The 13,936-nt window shown below is 55.7% G+C and overlaps 1 protein-coding gene across 2 annotated transcripts; it reads right to left on the bottom strand.

Moving 5' to 3' along the window:
• Nucleotides 1–997: 997 nt before the first annotated feature.
• Nucleotides 998–12,195, bottom strand: LOC308235881 (kallikrein-6-like). Of its 2 annotated transcripts, XM_080645064.1 has the most exons (8): nucleotides 11,829–12,195; nucleotides 11,255–11,396; nucleotides 9,947–10,019; nucleotides 9,462–9,509; nucleotides 8,965–9,121; nucleotides 5,203–5,450; nucleotides 3,866–4,002; nucleotides 998–1,620 (listed from the first exon to the last, which is right to left on the bottom strand). In XM_080645064.1, exons 3-8 carry the CDS (start codon nucleotides 9,984–9,986, stop codon nucleotides 1,462–1,464), a joined length of 789 nt encoding a protein of 262 aa, XP_080501190.1. In that variant the 5' UTR covers nucleotides 9,987–10,019; nucleotides 11,255–11,396; nucleotides 11,829–12,195; the 3' UTR covers nucleotides 998–1,461. The 2 variants fall into 2 exon arrangements, with proteins under 2 accessions (XP_080501190.1, XP_080501189.1); XM_080645063.1 differs by lacking the exon at nucleotides 11,829–12,195 and having other exon boundaries at nucleotides 11,255–11,585.
• Nucleotides 12,196–13,936: the final 1,741 nt, after the last annotated feature.

The following is a 13,936-nucleotide window of genomic DNA, read 5'->3' as shown; positions in this document are numbered from 1 at the left end:
ATTCCGGTCAAGGGCATGTACCTTGGTTGCGGCCACGTCCCCAATAGGGGGTGTGCAGGAGGCAGCTGATCGATGTTTCTCTCTCATCGATGTTTCTAACTCTCTATCCCTCTCCCTTCCTCTCTGTAAAAAATCAATAAAATATATTAAAAAAATATATATAGCCGAAACCGGTTTGGCTCAGTGGATAGAGCATCGGCCTGCGGACTGAAAGGTCCCAGGTTCGATTCCGGTCAAGGGCATGTACCTTGGTTGCGGGCACGTCCCCAATAGGGGGTGTGCAGGAGGCAGCTGATCGATGTTTCTCTCTCATCGATGTTTCTAACTCTCTATCCCTCTCCCTTCCTCTCTGTAAAAAATCAATAAAATATATTAAAAAAAATATATATTTATATTGATTTTCAGAGAGGAAGGGAGAGGGAGATAGACACATCAATGATGAGAGAGAGTCATCGACTGGCCACCTCTAGTGCCTCTCTGGGGAGCTACCACCTGTCCCACTCACAGCCTGGGAGGACACGTGACTTAGATGTTGATTTGTCTTCCTCAGAGATGGGGCCGCGGGGGTTGTAAGAGAAGAATGGCTCTCTGAGGACAGGCCCGGGCCTGGGGTTTGGGGACAGAGGGGTGTGCCCCGGTTGGGGTCATGCGTGGTGCTTGTTGATGGGAGAACCCCAGAGAGCATGGGGAAGCCTGGGCCCTCACTCAGCTCTGTCTGTCTGCTCCCCTCATTTTTTTGAGGGCCTCCTCCTCCCTGCCCATTCCCCCCACCTCGAATGCACCCCAGTGAGATTTTTCTAATACCCAGATCTGACCCCGTCCTTCCTTCTCTCAAGGCCCTCAGGATCAAGGCCCACTTCTTCCGCCTGGCATTCAAGGCCTAGCACGATCTCCCACGGACCCTGGAGGATTAACCGCCTAATCTGGTTAGGCTGCTGAAAGAACTGGGTTTCAGGGCAGCAGAAGTGGGAGAAAAGCAAAAAAGTGTCACCAGCAATGAAATTTACTCTTTATTCAGCAGGCAGGTGAGCCAGGTGCCCGTGTTTCCCATGTTTGAGACCTTGAATCCTCCCAACTGCGGCCCCTGGGTTATGCGGAGCATACTGTTATATCCCTACTTCACAGATGTGAGTCTTCACGGGTAGCAAGAGGCAGAGCTGGGATTCCACTTCGGGTTTCTCCAGGCGTGTGACCACTCCTCTGCGGGGAGACAACACAGCCCTGGGATAATCAGGAGCGAGGGCTGCTCGGAAGCGATGTTCCTGTTTTCTCTTAGTGGTGGGGGCAAGACCTCAGCCTGTGTTCCCACTCACCCCCAGGGATGAGGCTGGGGTAAAACCAGGCAGCATGAAGCATTACAGGTTGGTTCTGGGCGGGAGCGGGGGGAGGAGGCATGGTCTTGATCAGAGATACTTTAGAGGCGGTAAGTGGGGGCCGAGGTCAAGGGTTGGATGCCACATGTCAGAATGAGTTGGCCCAAATGGTTTTCCGGACCCACTGGTGATATCTGCAGACATTGGTGTAGACCCCCGGCTTCTCCTTGGATCCGCAGGGGACGTTACCCCATGATACTAGGCCTCGGAGACGGTCTCCACACACCAGTGGACCCCCGGAATCGCCCTTCGGGGAAAAGGGAGAGAGTCAGTAATACAGGGAGAGAAAGACGGAGAGACAGGGGGAGACTCGGACACGTAGAAAGGGAGAGACACCCAGAGATGGAGAGAAATACTCGGGGACAGACAAACAGACAGACACACAAACACACAGTCACACACACACACACACACACACACACAGACACACACACACACACACACAGTCACAGTCACAGACAGGGAAACAGAGAGACCGAGGGAGACTCAGAAGCATGGAGAAACAGAGGCAGAGAGAGAAAAAGAGAAAGAAAAAGAATAACCCTTGCTGGTTTGGCTTAGTGGATACAGTGTCGGCCTTTGGACTGAAGGGTCCCGGGTTCGATTCCAGTCAAGGGCACATGCCCAGGTTGTGGACTCGATCCCCAGTAGGGGGCATGTAGGAGGCAGCGAACAATGATTCTCTCTCATCATTGATGTTTCTATCTCTCGCTCCCTTTTCCTTCCTCTCTGAAATCAATAATATATCCTATATAATAAAACCCTAGTATGCAAATCGACCAAATGGTGGAACGAACGATTGCTATGACTCGCACTGACCACCAGGGGGCAGATGCTCAATGCAGGAGCTGCCCTCACGGCTCACGGCTGGTGAGCACAGAGGCAGTGGCGGGAGCCTCTCCTGCCTCCTCTGCAGGCCGCCAGTAAGGGGTGAGTAGTCCTGGACCAAGAGAGCCCCGGACCATGAGAGGGATGTCTGACTGCCGGCTTAGGCCCAATCTTAGGACATCCCCCGAGGGGTCCCAGACTGCGAGAGGGTGCAGGCCAGGCTGAGGAACCCACCCACCCCCCAGTGCATGAATTTCATGCACTGGGCCTCTAGTATATATATATACACTGAGTGGCCAGATTATTATGATCTCTGAATGCATAATAATCTTGCCACTCAGTGTGTGTGTGTATATATATATATTTATATATATATATATTAGAGGCCCGGTGCATGAATTCGTGCATGGGTGGGGTCCGGCCAGCCTGGCCAGGGGGAGGGGACATGGGCAGTTGGCCGGCCTGCCTGCTGGTCGAACTCCTGGTCAAGGGGACAATTTGCATATTAGCCCTTTATTATATAGGATATACACTGAGTGGCCAGATTATTATGCGTTCAGAGATCATAATAATCTGGCCACTCAGTGTATATACAGTATATATGTGTGTGTGTATATATATGAAAAAGAATAAAGCTTAAGAACAGAACAGAGCCTGACAGGTGGAGGGAGGGAGGAAGGGAGAGAGAGATGTCCTTTCTTTTCACTGTGTAACCCAGTTCACTGTGTATTACGTCATCTTGGTCTCTTTCTCCTTCTTGGCTGGTTTGAGTCCTTCAAAGTTAAGTTTTGGAATAAGGTGGAGATACCCAATGGACCACAGTGGAGGAAACCCAAGTTAAGGGTATTTGGGAATGGGGATGGAGCCCCTTCTCTCCCCAGCTTGGCCGTGTCTGAGCAGGACCTGTGGGGGCTGTTTGAGGAAGGACAGACCCTCATGCCATCCGCCTCTTTACGGTGTCTCTCTGGTTCTTGCTTTCTCCATCTCCATCCCTGGTGGCATTTCCCGTCTTTGCTGGATGTGTCTCTGAGTGTGAATTGAGTCTCTCACCCTTTTTCTTTTTCTTTTTTTAAAAAAAAATATATATTTTTGCCCTAACTGGTTTGGCTCAGTGGATAGACTGTCGGCCTGCGGACTGAAGGGTCCCAGGTTCAATTCCGGTCAAGGGCATGTACCTTGGTTGCGGGCACATCCCCAGTAGGGGGTGTGCAAGAGGCAGCTGATCAATGTTTCTCTCTCATCGATGTTTCTAACTCTCTATCCCTCTCTCTTCCAATCTGTAAAAAACGCAATAAAAATTTTTAAAAAATGTATTTTTTTTTTATTGATTTCAGAGAGGAAGGGAGAGGGAGAGAGAGATAGAAATATCCGTGATGAGAGAGAATCATTGATCGGCTGCCTCCTGACGCCCCCAACTGGGGACCGAGCCCACAACCCGGGCATGTGCCCTTGACCAGAATCAAACCCAGGACCCTTCAGTCCGTAGGCTGACACTCTATCCACTGAGCCAAACCAGCCAGGGCTCTCTCACCCTTTTCATGCCTCAAAGTCTCTGTAAAGCCCAGTTAAGGTCTCTCTGTGTGTCTCTCTCTTCCTGTCTCTGTCTGTGTTTCCATGTCTCTGTCCTTTGCTATATAACTGGCGGGTCCCGTCACTGGCCTCACCTGGCAGGAATCCTTCCCGTACTTCTCATCCCCAGCACACACCATGTTTTGGGTGATCTGGCCAGGGTAGGCACGCTCACAGTCCTCACGAGGTACCAGGTGGACATCTGCACACTGGATGGTGTTAGGAAACACACCTGGCGAGAGAGCGGGGGAGGCTCACTTCAGAACCCATCCTTCCCACATCTTCCCCAGCGACCATCGAGCCCTACAATTCCTCCCTCCTCTGCTGGCCCCCAACCCCCACTGGTTCCCTTCTCCCCATTTGTCTCTTGTTCTTAAAACCCATTTCCATTGGCCTTGGCTCTTGATAGGTCCCCCGTTATGCCATTCTTCCCTCCCATTGGCTTGTCTTCCTCTTTAGTCCCTCCCTTCTCCATGAGTCCTCATTTCCTGTTGGTTTTTCCTTTCTCCTAGGTCCTGCCTCCGGTTCTCTCTCCTCCACTGGGTCCCACCTTCTCCAGTAGTTCCAGCTGACCTCCAGACGCTTCCTCTATTAGTGACCGCCCCTGTCACACCCCTTTGTCCTTCATTGGACCATTCCTGCTCATTGGTTCATCCTGGTTGGTCATCACTGGACCATTAGTCCTTTCCTAACTGGACCCTTCTTTGCCCATTGGCTCTCCCTTCCTACTGGCCCTTCATCCAATGGTCCAGCTCCCTCATTGGTCCTTTCCTAAATGGCTCTCCCTTCCTATTGGCCCTTCATCCAATGGTCCACCTCCCTCATTGGTCCTTTCCTAAATGGCTCTACCCTTCCATTGGCCCTTCATCCAATAGGGCACCTTTTTTTTTGGCCCTTCACTTACAGGCCCACCATCAATAGTTCCTGCTGATTTATTGGACTTCTTTCTTCTTCTCGGGACTCCGTTTGACTATTCACTCTTCCCCCATGGTCCCTCCCCCATTAGCTCTCTCTACCCATCCACCCTCTCAGTTCACACCCTTCAGCTGGATCCCCTGCTTTATTCATCTCTCTTCTTCCATTAGTCCCTCCTCCACTTATCCCTTCTTGACCATCAGTGAAGCCTGATTGGTCCCCTTCGACAACTGGCCTCCTTTCTGATTGGTATCTCCCCATTGACCTCCTCACTGGCCCATCATCTTATGGCCCATCCAGCCATAGCATTCACCCATTGGTCTACTTTCTCCATTGGCTATTCACTCATTAGCCCAACTTCCATATTTGTCTTCCCTCCCCTTTGACCTTTCACCGAGCGATACACTGCCCCATTGGTCTTCACCATGGGACCACCTTCACCTTTGACCCTTCCTCCTTTGGTCCACCTTACCCATGACCCATTGGCCTGCTTCCCCATCGTCCTTGTCTTACTGACCACTCGCTGTCTTGCCCCAGCCCAGGATTTGGCAGCTGGTGCGGTTGGCTGAGCAGTCTCTCTCCATGGCCAGGGGCCGGATGCGGTCCGAGAGATTGGCTGGGCGCTTCAGGCGTAACAGCATGATGTCCTGGTCATGAGTGGCAGCGTTGTAGCCAGGGTGGACCACGGTCTGGACAACAGAGCTCTGCTCCTGGAAACTCTCTCTCTCGTAAATGTTGTGCTTCCCCAGGTAGACCTGAAGATTCCTGGGAAAGAGGAGGAGGGCAGGGTCTCACCTGTCGCCCTTGGGCTGCGGCTGAGACTCCAGATGGGGTGGTGGCGGGAAGTGGGGCGGCCTGGTACACCATGAACTATCTGGCCTTGTTTCCTTCCGTCTTCCCAGCTCAGGAAATGACGATTCTATCCTTCCAGCATAAACTTGGAGACTATTCTTGACTCTTTATTTCATTCCTCCTGTCTAAGTGGCCCGGAAATCCTTTCGTCTCCTCAAAGTATATCCAGAATCTGACCACTACTCGCCTCCCCCACTGCTACCATCTTGTCTGAGCAACCATCATCCTTTACCGCCGTAGCTACCTTGCTGGACTCCTTGCTTCTGCTGTTGGCCCTCTGGAGTCTATCTTCCACAGAACAGCCATAGATATTTTATTTATTTTATTGTTTTAAAAATATATTTTATTGATTTTTTTTACAGAGAGGAAGGGAGAGGGATAGGGAGTTAGAAACATCAATGAGAGGGGAACATCGATCAGCTGCCTCCTGCACACCCCACACTGGGGATTGTGCCCGCAACCAGGGTACCTGCCCTTGACTGGAATCAAACCTGGGACCCTTCAGTCCGCAGGCCGACGCTCTATCCACTGAGCCAAACTGCCCAGGGCAGAATTTTATTTTTTATATTTCCCCCTGTGCACTAAGCCATATATATATATATATATATATATATATATATATATATATATATATATATATTGATTGATTGCAGAGAGGAAGGGAGAGGGAGAGAGAGATAGAAACATCAATGATGAGAGAGAATCATTGATTGGCTGCCTCCTGCACATCCCCTACTAGGGGTTGAGCCTGCAACCCAGACATGTGCCCTTGACTGGAATCGAACCTGGGACCTTTCCGTCCGTAGGCTGACCCTCTATCCACTGAGCCAAACCAGCCAGGGCTAAGCCATAGATATTTTAACAACATAGGTTGGTCCTGTCCTTTGCCTGCTGAGAATTCTCCCATGACGCCCAACTCCCGCTGAGGAAAGACCAAAGTACTCCCCATGGCCTACATGGTCCTGCCTGTCCCCTCACAGGTATCTCCTCCCACGCCCCCCCCCCCCCCCCTTCTCTGGCCACACTGGTTTCCCTGCCTTTCCTTGAACACAACAGTCACCCTCCCACCCCAGGACCTTTGCACTGGCTGCTTCCTCTGCCAGCAACGATCTCCCCCCCAGATATGTGCATGGTTCCCTCCCTCACCTATTTCAGATGTGACCTCCTCCTTTGAGGCCTACCCGGCAACCCAATTAAGATGTAAATATCCACCCCAACAGGTAATCCTTATCTCCCTCTCCTGTTTTCTTCTCCACCAGAAAACCTATCATTATTCTTTTACGTATGATATATGTGTTGTTAAATATTTACCTGTTTTATTGTCTCTCCTCCTACCACCACATCGGTGCCCAACAGAACTGTCTGCAATGATGAAACCTGATCGGTGCTACGTGCTACGGTGGCCACTAGCCACAGGCAGCTACGGAGCACCTGGAACGTGGCTCGTGGATTTGGAGTTTCATCCGGTTTTTATTCATGTACATTTAATGAGCCACAGGTGGCTGATGGCGTGACTCTAGACCAGCGGTCGGCAAAGTCATTCGTCCACAGAGCCAAATAGCAACAGGACAACGATCGAAATTTCTTTGGAGAGCCAAATTTTTTAAACTTAAACTTCTTCGAACGCCACTTCTTCAAAATAGACTCGCCCAGGCTGTGGTATTTTGTGGAAGAGCCACACTCAAGGGGCCAAAGAGCCGCATGTGGCTCGTGAGCCGAAGTTTGCCGACCACGGGGTTAGACTATCAAGATGGGATGTTTGTTTTGTTCGGATACAGTATCCTCAGAGCCTAGGCCAGGATCTGGAACATGACGGGTATTCAAGAAATAATTTGTGAAGTGGATCAAAGAGCCACTCCCTTGCTCAAAAGCCTCCCATAGCTCCCAGTTGGCCCCAGAATACAGCCCAAGTGTCCCATCCCGCCGTTCTCTGCCCCCCTGTGGACTCGTGACGCTCTAGAATGTTCTCACTTGAGGGCCTGTGCCCTTGTGTTTCCCCTGCTCCGAACGCTCTTCCCTCAACTTCCCTTGGCCACACCGTCTCCTTGTCCGTGCCTCCGCTTGACTCTCATCTCATCCATCCACAGTAGGTGCCTCTGCTCCCTTCTCTTGAGAAGCCATTCCTGTCCTTCACGGGGACTTAGGGTAATGTGTAATGGTACGATTTCTTCAAGGGTTTGTTCGCTAACTGTCTTTCTGTCACCCCCTCCTGAATCCCCACTGCCCAGCTCCCATCTGGCCCTGAGTGGGTGCTCTCAGTCAGTGGGCACCGAAGGAAGGAATGAGGGCGCTGGGAGTGAGGCCAGTCCTCCCCGAGCAGGGCGGAGCCCACCCTGGGGTCCTTGCGTCCGTGACAAGACCCCTCCTTTGCCTGCCTCACACTGGCCGTTTCCCTGAGCCTCAGGTTCCTCATCTGCAAAATGGGGCCAACAGGCCCTTCTTGTGGAAGTGGAATGTCACTGCTTCCCTGGGCACCCGGCCCGTCCTTAGCGCCAAACGGCTGTGTGGTTTTTCGTGCCCCGGGGATTTGTCCCAGGCCCTCTCCGCTCCTCTATCCGGGCCCGCTTTTTGGGTGATCTCATCTGGTGCCGTGCCTTTAAATACTACCTGCTGGCGGATGACGCCTTCATCTTTACCTCCCGCTCTGACCTCTCCCCGGAGCGCCAGCGGCCAACCTGGCATCCTTCTTGGACATCTCCCAGGTCTCTCAGACTCATCTTGGCAAAAGCAAAAATGTCTGACGCTCCCCCGCCCCGGTCCAACCTGCTGCTCGTTCCCTCTTCCCCGACGCAGCCAAAGACACAGCCTAACACCCCGGGGTCCAGGTCAAACCCTTGGAGGCTAGCCCTGCTCGCTCTCTTTCCCTCCATCCCACATCACCAGGTCCTGTTGGCTTAGTCTCAAAATAACTCCCAAGGTTCCTAACGTCTGTGCATCCCCCCAGCCAGCATCCCGGCCCCAGCCAGCATCTTACGGCACCGGACGGTGGCCCCGGGGCCTCCTCACGCACCCCTTCACCTCCTCTGGCCCCGTCCACATCCCACAAGGTAGCCAGATTGCTTTGGACGATGAAATCACATCGTGCTGCTTCCCAGATTCAAACCCTCTCGTGCGGGCTCTCCCCTGCACTTAGAACTAACCCGTCTCTCCCTACAGGGCCCTCCCTCCACGGCTGCCTCCCCGGGGAGAAGGCCAGTTCACCAGAGAGGCAGTTCTGCTGGTTTTTTTTCCACGGCTCGATCCCCAGGGCCCCACACAACGCCTGGCCCATATTTAGGGCTCAATTAACTATTGGCCAAATGAGACTGGTTATCAGATGGCCTGGCGCTGGGACAGGGGGATATGCGTGCCATTCCATGCCTGAAGTCTGCAAGACTTTGGCGGGCTCTAATTGCCACCACTCCCCGTCCGCAGTGTGGCAACTCACGGTTTTTTGCAGTGCGCAGCCGTGAGGACCCACGATGGGTGGATGAGCACCCCCCCGCAGAGCAGGTGGCCGGAGTTGTAGAGGGCAGCTTGGTAGGGGTGAGACATCCGCTCGCAGGGCCCACCGGACAGCACCTTATCCTTCCTCTCGGCCTGGACTGCGGGAGGGAGGGTCAGCGTCAGAGGGGAGGTCTGGAGAGAGCAGGTGCACCCGCCAGGGCGAACCCAATCCTGTCTCAGTCATCCAGATGGTCTCCATCCCCACACCCAGATGTGTCCAGCACCATCCACAAAGCCAACCCCGTCCTCCATCTCTCCCCCATCTTCAGCGCCACCTCCCACCCCCTTCCCTGTCTGCATCCCCATCTCTCACCTAGTCTCCGGCATCTTCCTCATTCCAAACACACCCCCCCCTCCATCTCCAGTTCCAGTCTCTGCCCCATCAGCAGCCCCCACCCTGTCCCCAAACCTCCCCATCTCTCACCCCCCTTTTCCCACCTGCTGCCGTCAGGACCAGAGCTACAATCAGCATCTTCATGGCCGGTCCTGGGAGGGGAAGCCAAGTGCTCCATCAGGCCCCGCTCAGGCCCCACGCAGGCCCCTCCCTCTTCTCCCTCCTCCTGCCCCCGCCTCCCCGGCAGGGCCTGCCACGGTCTCCCGATCTCCTGACCCCTGACTTCTGATCTTTATCTAGCCTCCGCATTTCTGGTCTCCTACACCCCTGCCTCCACCTGAGGATCCCTTGAAGGCGGGTGCCAGGGAGACCCCAGCCGGTCCCAGGGGCCGCTCAGTGCAGCGGGAGTCCCATGCAGTCTTTCTATGCCCCTCCGCTCCGTGGCGCTTGCCTGCCTCGTCACAGGGAGGTTGGCCCCAGGGGCCCCTGACATCCTTCCTCCCCATGCATCTTCCTCTGCACCTCAGCTCTGGGCTCGCCTGTGGCTCACCCCCACACTTTTAGATTCTGGGGTGCGGTGTGGTCTTACCTGCTGGGGGCCACTGCCTACTGGCCCAGGGACAGTGCATGTCACAGGCAGGCAGAGTCAGAGACACAGGGAGCTGAGGGGAGGAAAGGAATTGGCAAAGCAGTGAGGATCCCTAGAAACGGGAGAGACAGACAGACAGAAAGAGAAAGAGAGAGGCAGGTAGAGAGCAGAAGGGGTAGGGGCTGTGGGGCCAGGGCGTCAAGGGCCGTCTGACGGATACCCCAGGCTCCCGGCCTCCCTGCAAGAGGCTGGTCTTTCCCCCACAAGCTCCGGTGCTTCCTTTTAACCCACATCTCCCAGGTCCCCGAGGCTGCAGGCTGCCCCTCCCTCTTCCTCCTCACCTGCCCTCCCACACACATTCTTCCACCCCCCACAGCGCTGCTCCTGATGACCCCTGACCCCAGCTTCCAGGAAGGAGCACATTGTCCCTAAGTGCACTGGGAGCCCAGACTCCTGGGTCTGATTGAGGAGGGGCTGGGGGTCTGGACCCCTGGGTCTGAGGGAGGAGGGGCTGGGGGCCTGGACCCCTGGGTCTGAGGGAGGAGGGGCTGGGGGCCTGGACTCCTGGGTCTGAGGGAGGAGGGGCTGGGGGCCTGGACCCCTGGGTCTGAGGGAGGAGGGGCTGGGGGCCTGGACCCCTGGGTCCGAGGGAGGAGGGGCTGGGGGCCTGGACCCCTGGGTCCGAGGGAGGAGGGGCTGGGGGTCCGGACTCCTGGGTCCGAGGGAGGAGGGGCTGGGGGCCTGGACTCCTGGGTCCGAGGGAGGAGGGTCTGGGGGCCCGGACTCCTGGGTCTGAGGGAGGAGGGGCTGGGGGCCCGGACCCCTGGGTCTGAGGGAGGAGGGGCTGGGGGCCCGAACCCCTGGGTCCGAGGGAGGAGGGGCTGGGGCCTGGACTCCTGGGTCTGAGGGAGGAGGGGCTGGGGCCTGGACCCCTGGGTCCGAGGCAGGAGGGGCTGGGGCCTGGACCCCTGGGTCCGAGGCAGGAGGGGCTGGGTGCTGACTCCTGGGTCTGAGGGAGGAGGGGTTGGGTGCTGACTCCTGGGTCTGAGGCAGGAGGGGCTGGGTGCTGACTCCTGGGTGTGGGAGAGGGAAAGATGGGACCTTGCCCTCCTCATTCCCTGGACTTCTAGGTCCTTGAGCATAAAGTGTCCAAGGACCCAAATGTGAGCCTCCTGGGGAAGCTAACAGCTGCCTGGCTAGCAGGGGCCCCACCACCCCTGTCTGTCTCTGCTCAGGACCCACAAGTCCTTGGGCCCCGCCTGGGAACCAGGTGGCGTGGGGTCAGTGGGGTTGGGGTGATTCACCAACCTGCCGTCAGGTCCCTCTGTGCTTGCGGACGACCTCCTTGTCCCCACGGGAGAGTGAGCCAGCAGTGAGAAAGCGTGTGTCACCGGGCTGGTACTCGACCCTGCCCCGGGCTGGGGTGCAGGCTGGGGCGCAGGCCGGGGCGCTGTGGGGAAAGGCCGGGAACAATCCGGCTTTGTCCGCCCCCAGCGCCCCGTGCCCCGCTCCTGGCAGCTCCTTTCCCAACCTCGCTTCCAGGAAGGCGGGCGGGCGGGCGGCGCTCAATGGCTCCCTTGTCCCAGCCGGACAGGCCCCTTGCGGTGTCCTGACTGTCCCCCCACCTCTGCCCCGTATCAGGGCCCCGGCCCCGCCCTCCGGCCCCTCTTCCAAGTCTGCCCATCTCCGGGGTGTCGGTCCCTTTCCCTCCCTGGCCTGGCGGTCAACTATCTCTCTCTCTCTCCCCCCGCCCCCTCCCCCCCCCCCCCCCCCTGTTCACCTCGGCCTCTCTATCTCTTTATCCCTCTGCTTCTTTCTGCATCCTTTTCTCTGTGTCTGTCTGTCCCCTGGATTCCCTGAGCCTCTAAACCTCTCTGCTTACCTGCCCTCAGGCTCCCCCTGCTCTGCGGACAGGGGCGCCCCTGCCAGCGGGGCGTCAGGTTGCCGGCCCCCAGGGGAGACATGGAGGGGCGCGTGGGGAAGCTGGCGGGGACTCAGGAGGATTTGGGGACTGGATGGAATTGAACACACAGGGAGAGACAATGCAAGCAGCAGGAGGATCTGAGCTGAGGGGGCCCGCGTGTGCGGGAAGGGCGTGGGCCGGAGCAGCGAGGGTGTGCGGGGCTGCGAGGAGGGAAATGCGCGTGGGTGTGGTGATCACCGGGACGGGGGTGGAGTGGCGGCGGGGGGGGGGGTGAGAAGGAAACGGGTTAGGGGGGTGTTCAGGAAGGTCCTTGGGCAATGAGGTCAGCTGATTGCAATAATGAACGTCTGTCACCGCACCAGCTGGGGCCTGGCGCTGCCTTTTATTTTCTTGAATGAAATAGAATTGTCCAGAGTCCTGGCCGGGTGGCTCAGTGGTTAGGGCCTCCCCTCCCCACCCCCGAAGGTTGCGGTTGGAGCCTGGGGGTCAGGGCACATACAAGAATCAACCAATGAATGCATCGATAAGGAGAACAGCAAATGGATGTCTCTGTCACTCTCCCTTCCTCTCTCTCTCTAAAATCAATTAAAAAAAAAAAAGGTTGTTGGGCCCTGGCCCCTGTTGCTCAGTGGTTAGAGCGTCCACCTGCATACCAAAGGGTCGCGGGTTCGACTCCCGGTCAAGGGCACGTACATACGTATTGCAGGTTCGATCCCCGCCCAGGTCGGGGTGTGTTCAGAAGGCAACCAATCAGATGTGTCTCCCATCGATGTTTTTCTCTCTCCCCCTCCCTCCTTCCCTTCTGCTCCCTCTAAAAATCAATGGGAATTGGCTCAGTGGATAGAGTGTCGGCCTGCGGACTGAAGGGTCCCGGGTTCGATTCCGGTCAAGGGCATGTACCTTGGTTGCAGGCACATCCCCAGTGGGGGGTGTGCAGGAGACAGCTGATCGATGTTTCTAACGCTCTATCCCTCTCCCTTCCTCTCTGTAAAAAATCAATAAAATATATTTTAAAAAATCAATGGGAAAAATACCCTTTGGTGAGGATTAACAAACAAAAACGGTTTGGGGCTCTGGCCGGTGTGGCTCGGTGGATAGAGCGTCGGCCTGCAGACTGAAGGGTCCCGGGTTCGATTCCGGTCAGGGGCATGTACCTTGGTTGTGGGCACATCCCCGGTGGGGGGCGTGCAGGAGGCGGCCGATCCATGGTTCTCTCTCATCATGGATGTTTCTCTCTCTCTCTCCCTCTCCCTTCCTCTGAAATCAATAAAAATATATTAAAAAAAAAACAAAAACGGTTTGGGGGTGCTCTCTGTGGAGACGCCCCTGCCTTCCCCACCCTCCCCCCAGGCAGGTTTTCCTTGCCTTTCTCTTCCTCCGAAGCTCCAAGGGTTTGAGCTTTTGCCTCTGTGACTGGTTTCCTGAGCCCATTTCTTCTACAGCTCACTTCTGCCTCTGCGACTTCCTGGGAAAAAAAATCTAATTGTCACCCCCTTTGCTTGGCCTCCATGTCTCCCTGGATGAAACCATTGGGCATTCAGTGTACTCTTTGGGGTGCTGCCCCTCCAGCCCCCGGGTCCCCCCGGCCCTTCACACTCAGGTCCCCACTGAACTCAGGACCCACCATTCTTCCAGGCGGCAGGCTAGACCTCTCAGTGGGTGACCTCCAAACCCCGCCCCCCCACCTCCCCTTCCTATGCGGCTCCCTCCTCTCTGTCCCCATTTCCCGGTTTCAGCTCAGACCTGCGTCTCTCCCACGTGGACCATCACCTCCGGCTCTTCCCTCTCCCCTGCATCCTTCCTTTGACCCCAGAGGGTCCTTCTTGCACCCCGACTCTTGCCTGCTCACAACCCTGCTCTGGGTCCCCCATCATCCTAGGACAAAGTCCTAACCCCTCAGCCTGCTGTTAGGAAACCCGCAGCATCCAGAACGGTGCTGGCCCGTGGGAATAAATGGCAGGCACACACGCCAGTTAAAAAAAAAAAAAGTAAAAAGAAGCAAGAGTTACTACCCATCTGTACTTCTTAATCCCTTCAGCTTTTTTTTTTTTTTTAAAATATATTTT

The sequence above is a fragment of the Plecotus auritus genome (genome assembly GCF_963455305.1).
Source record: "Plecotus auritus genome assembly, chromosome: 10".
Classification (NCBI taxonomy): domain Eukaryota; kingdom Metazoa; phylum Chordata; class Mammalia; order Chiroptera; family Vespertilionidae; genus Plecotus; species Plecotus auritus.
This window is presented reverse-complemented; position numbering and strand designations above follow the sequence as displayed.

Excerpts from the sequence above, each read along its gene's own strand:
- LOC308235881 (XM_080645064.1), bottom strand. The coding sequence starts at position 9,986 with ATGCACTGTCCCTGGGCCAGTAGGCAGTGGCCCCCAGCAG. Across the intron at positions 9,510-9,946 it reads TAGGCAGTGGCCCCCAGCAG|GACCGGCCATGAAGATGCTG; the intron begins GTAAGACCACAC and ends TTCCCCTCCCAG. Across the intron at positions 4,003-5,202 it reads CTGGGGCAAGACAGCGAGTG|GTGTGTTTCCTAACACCATC; the intron begins GTCAGTAAGACA and ends CTCTCTCGCCAG.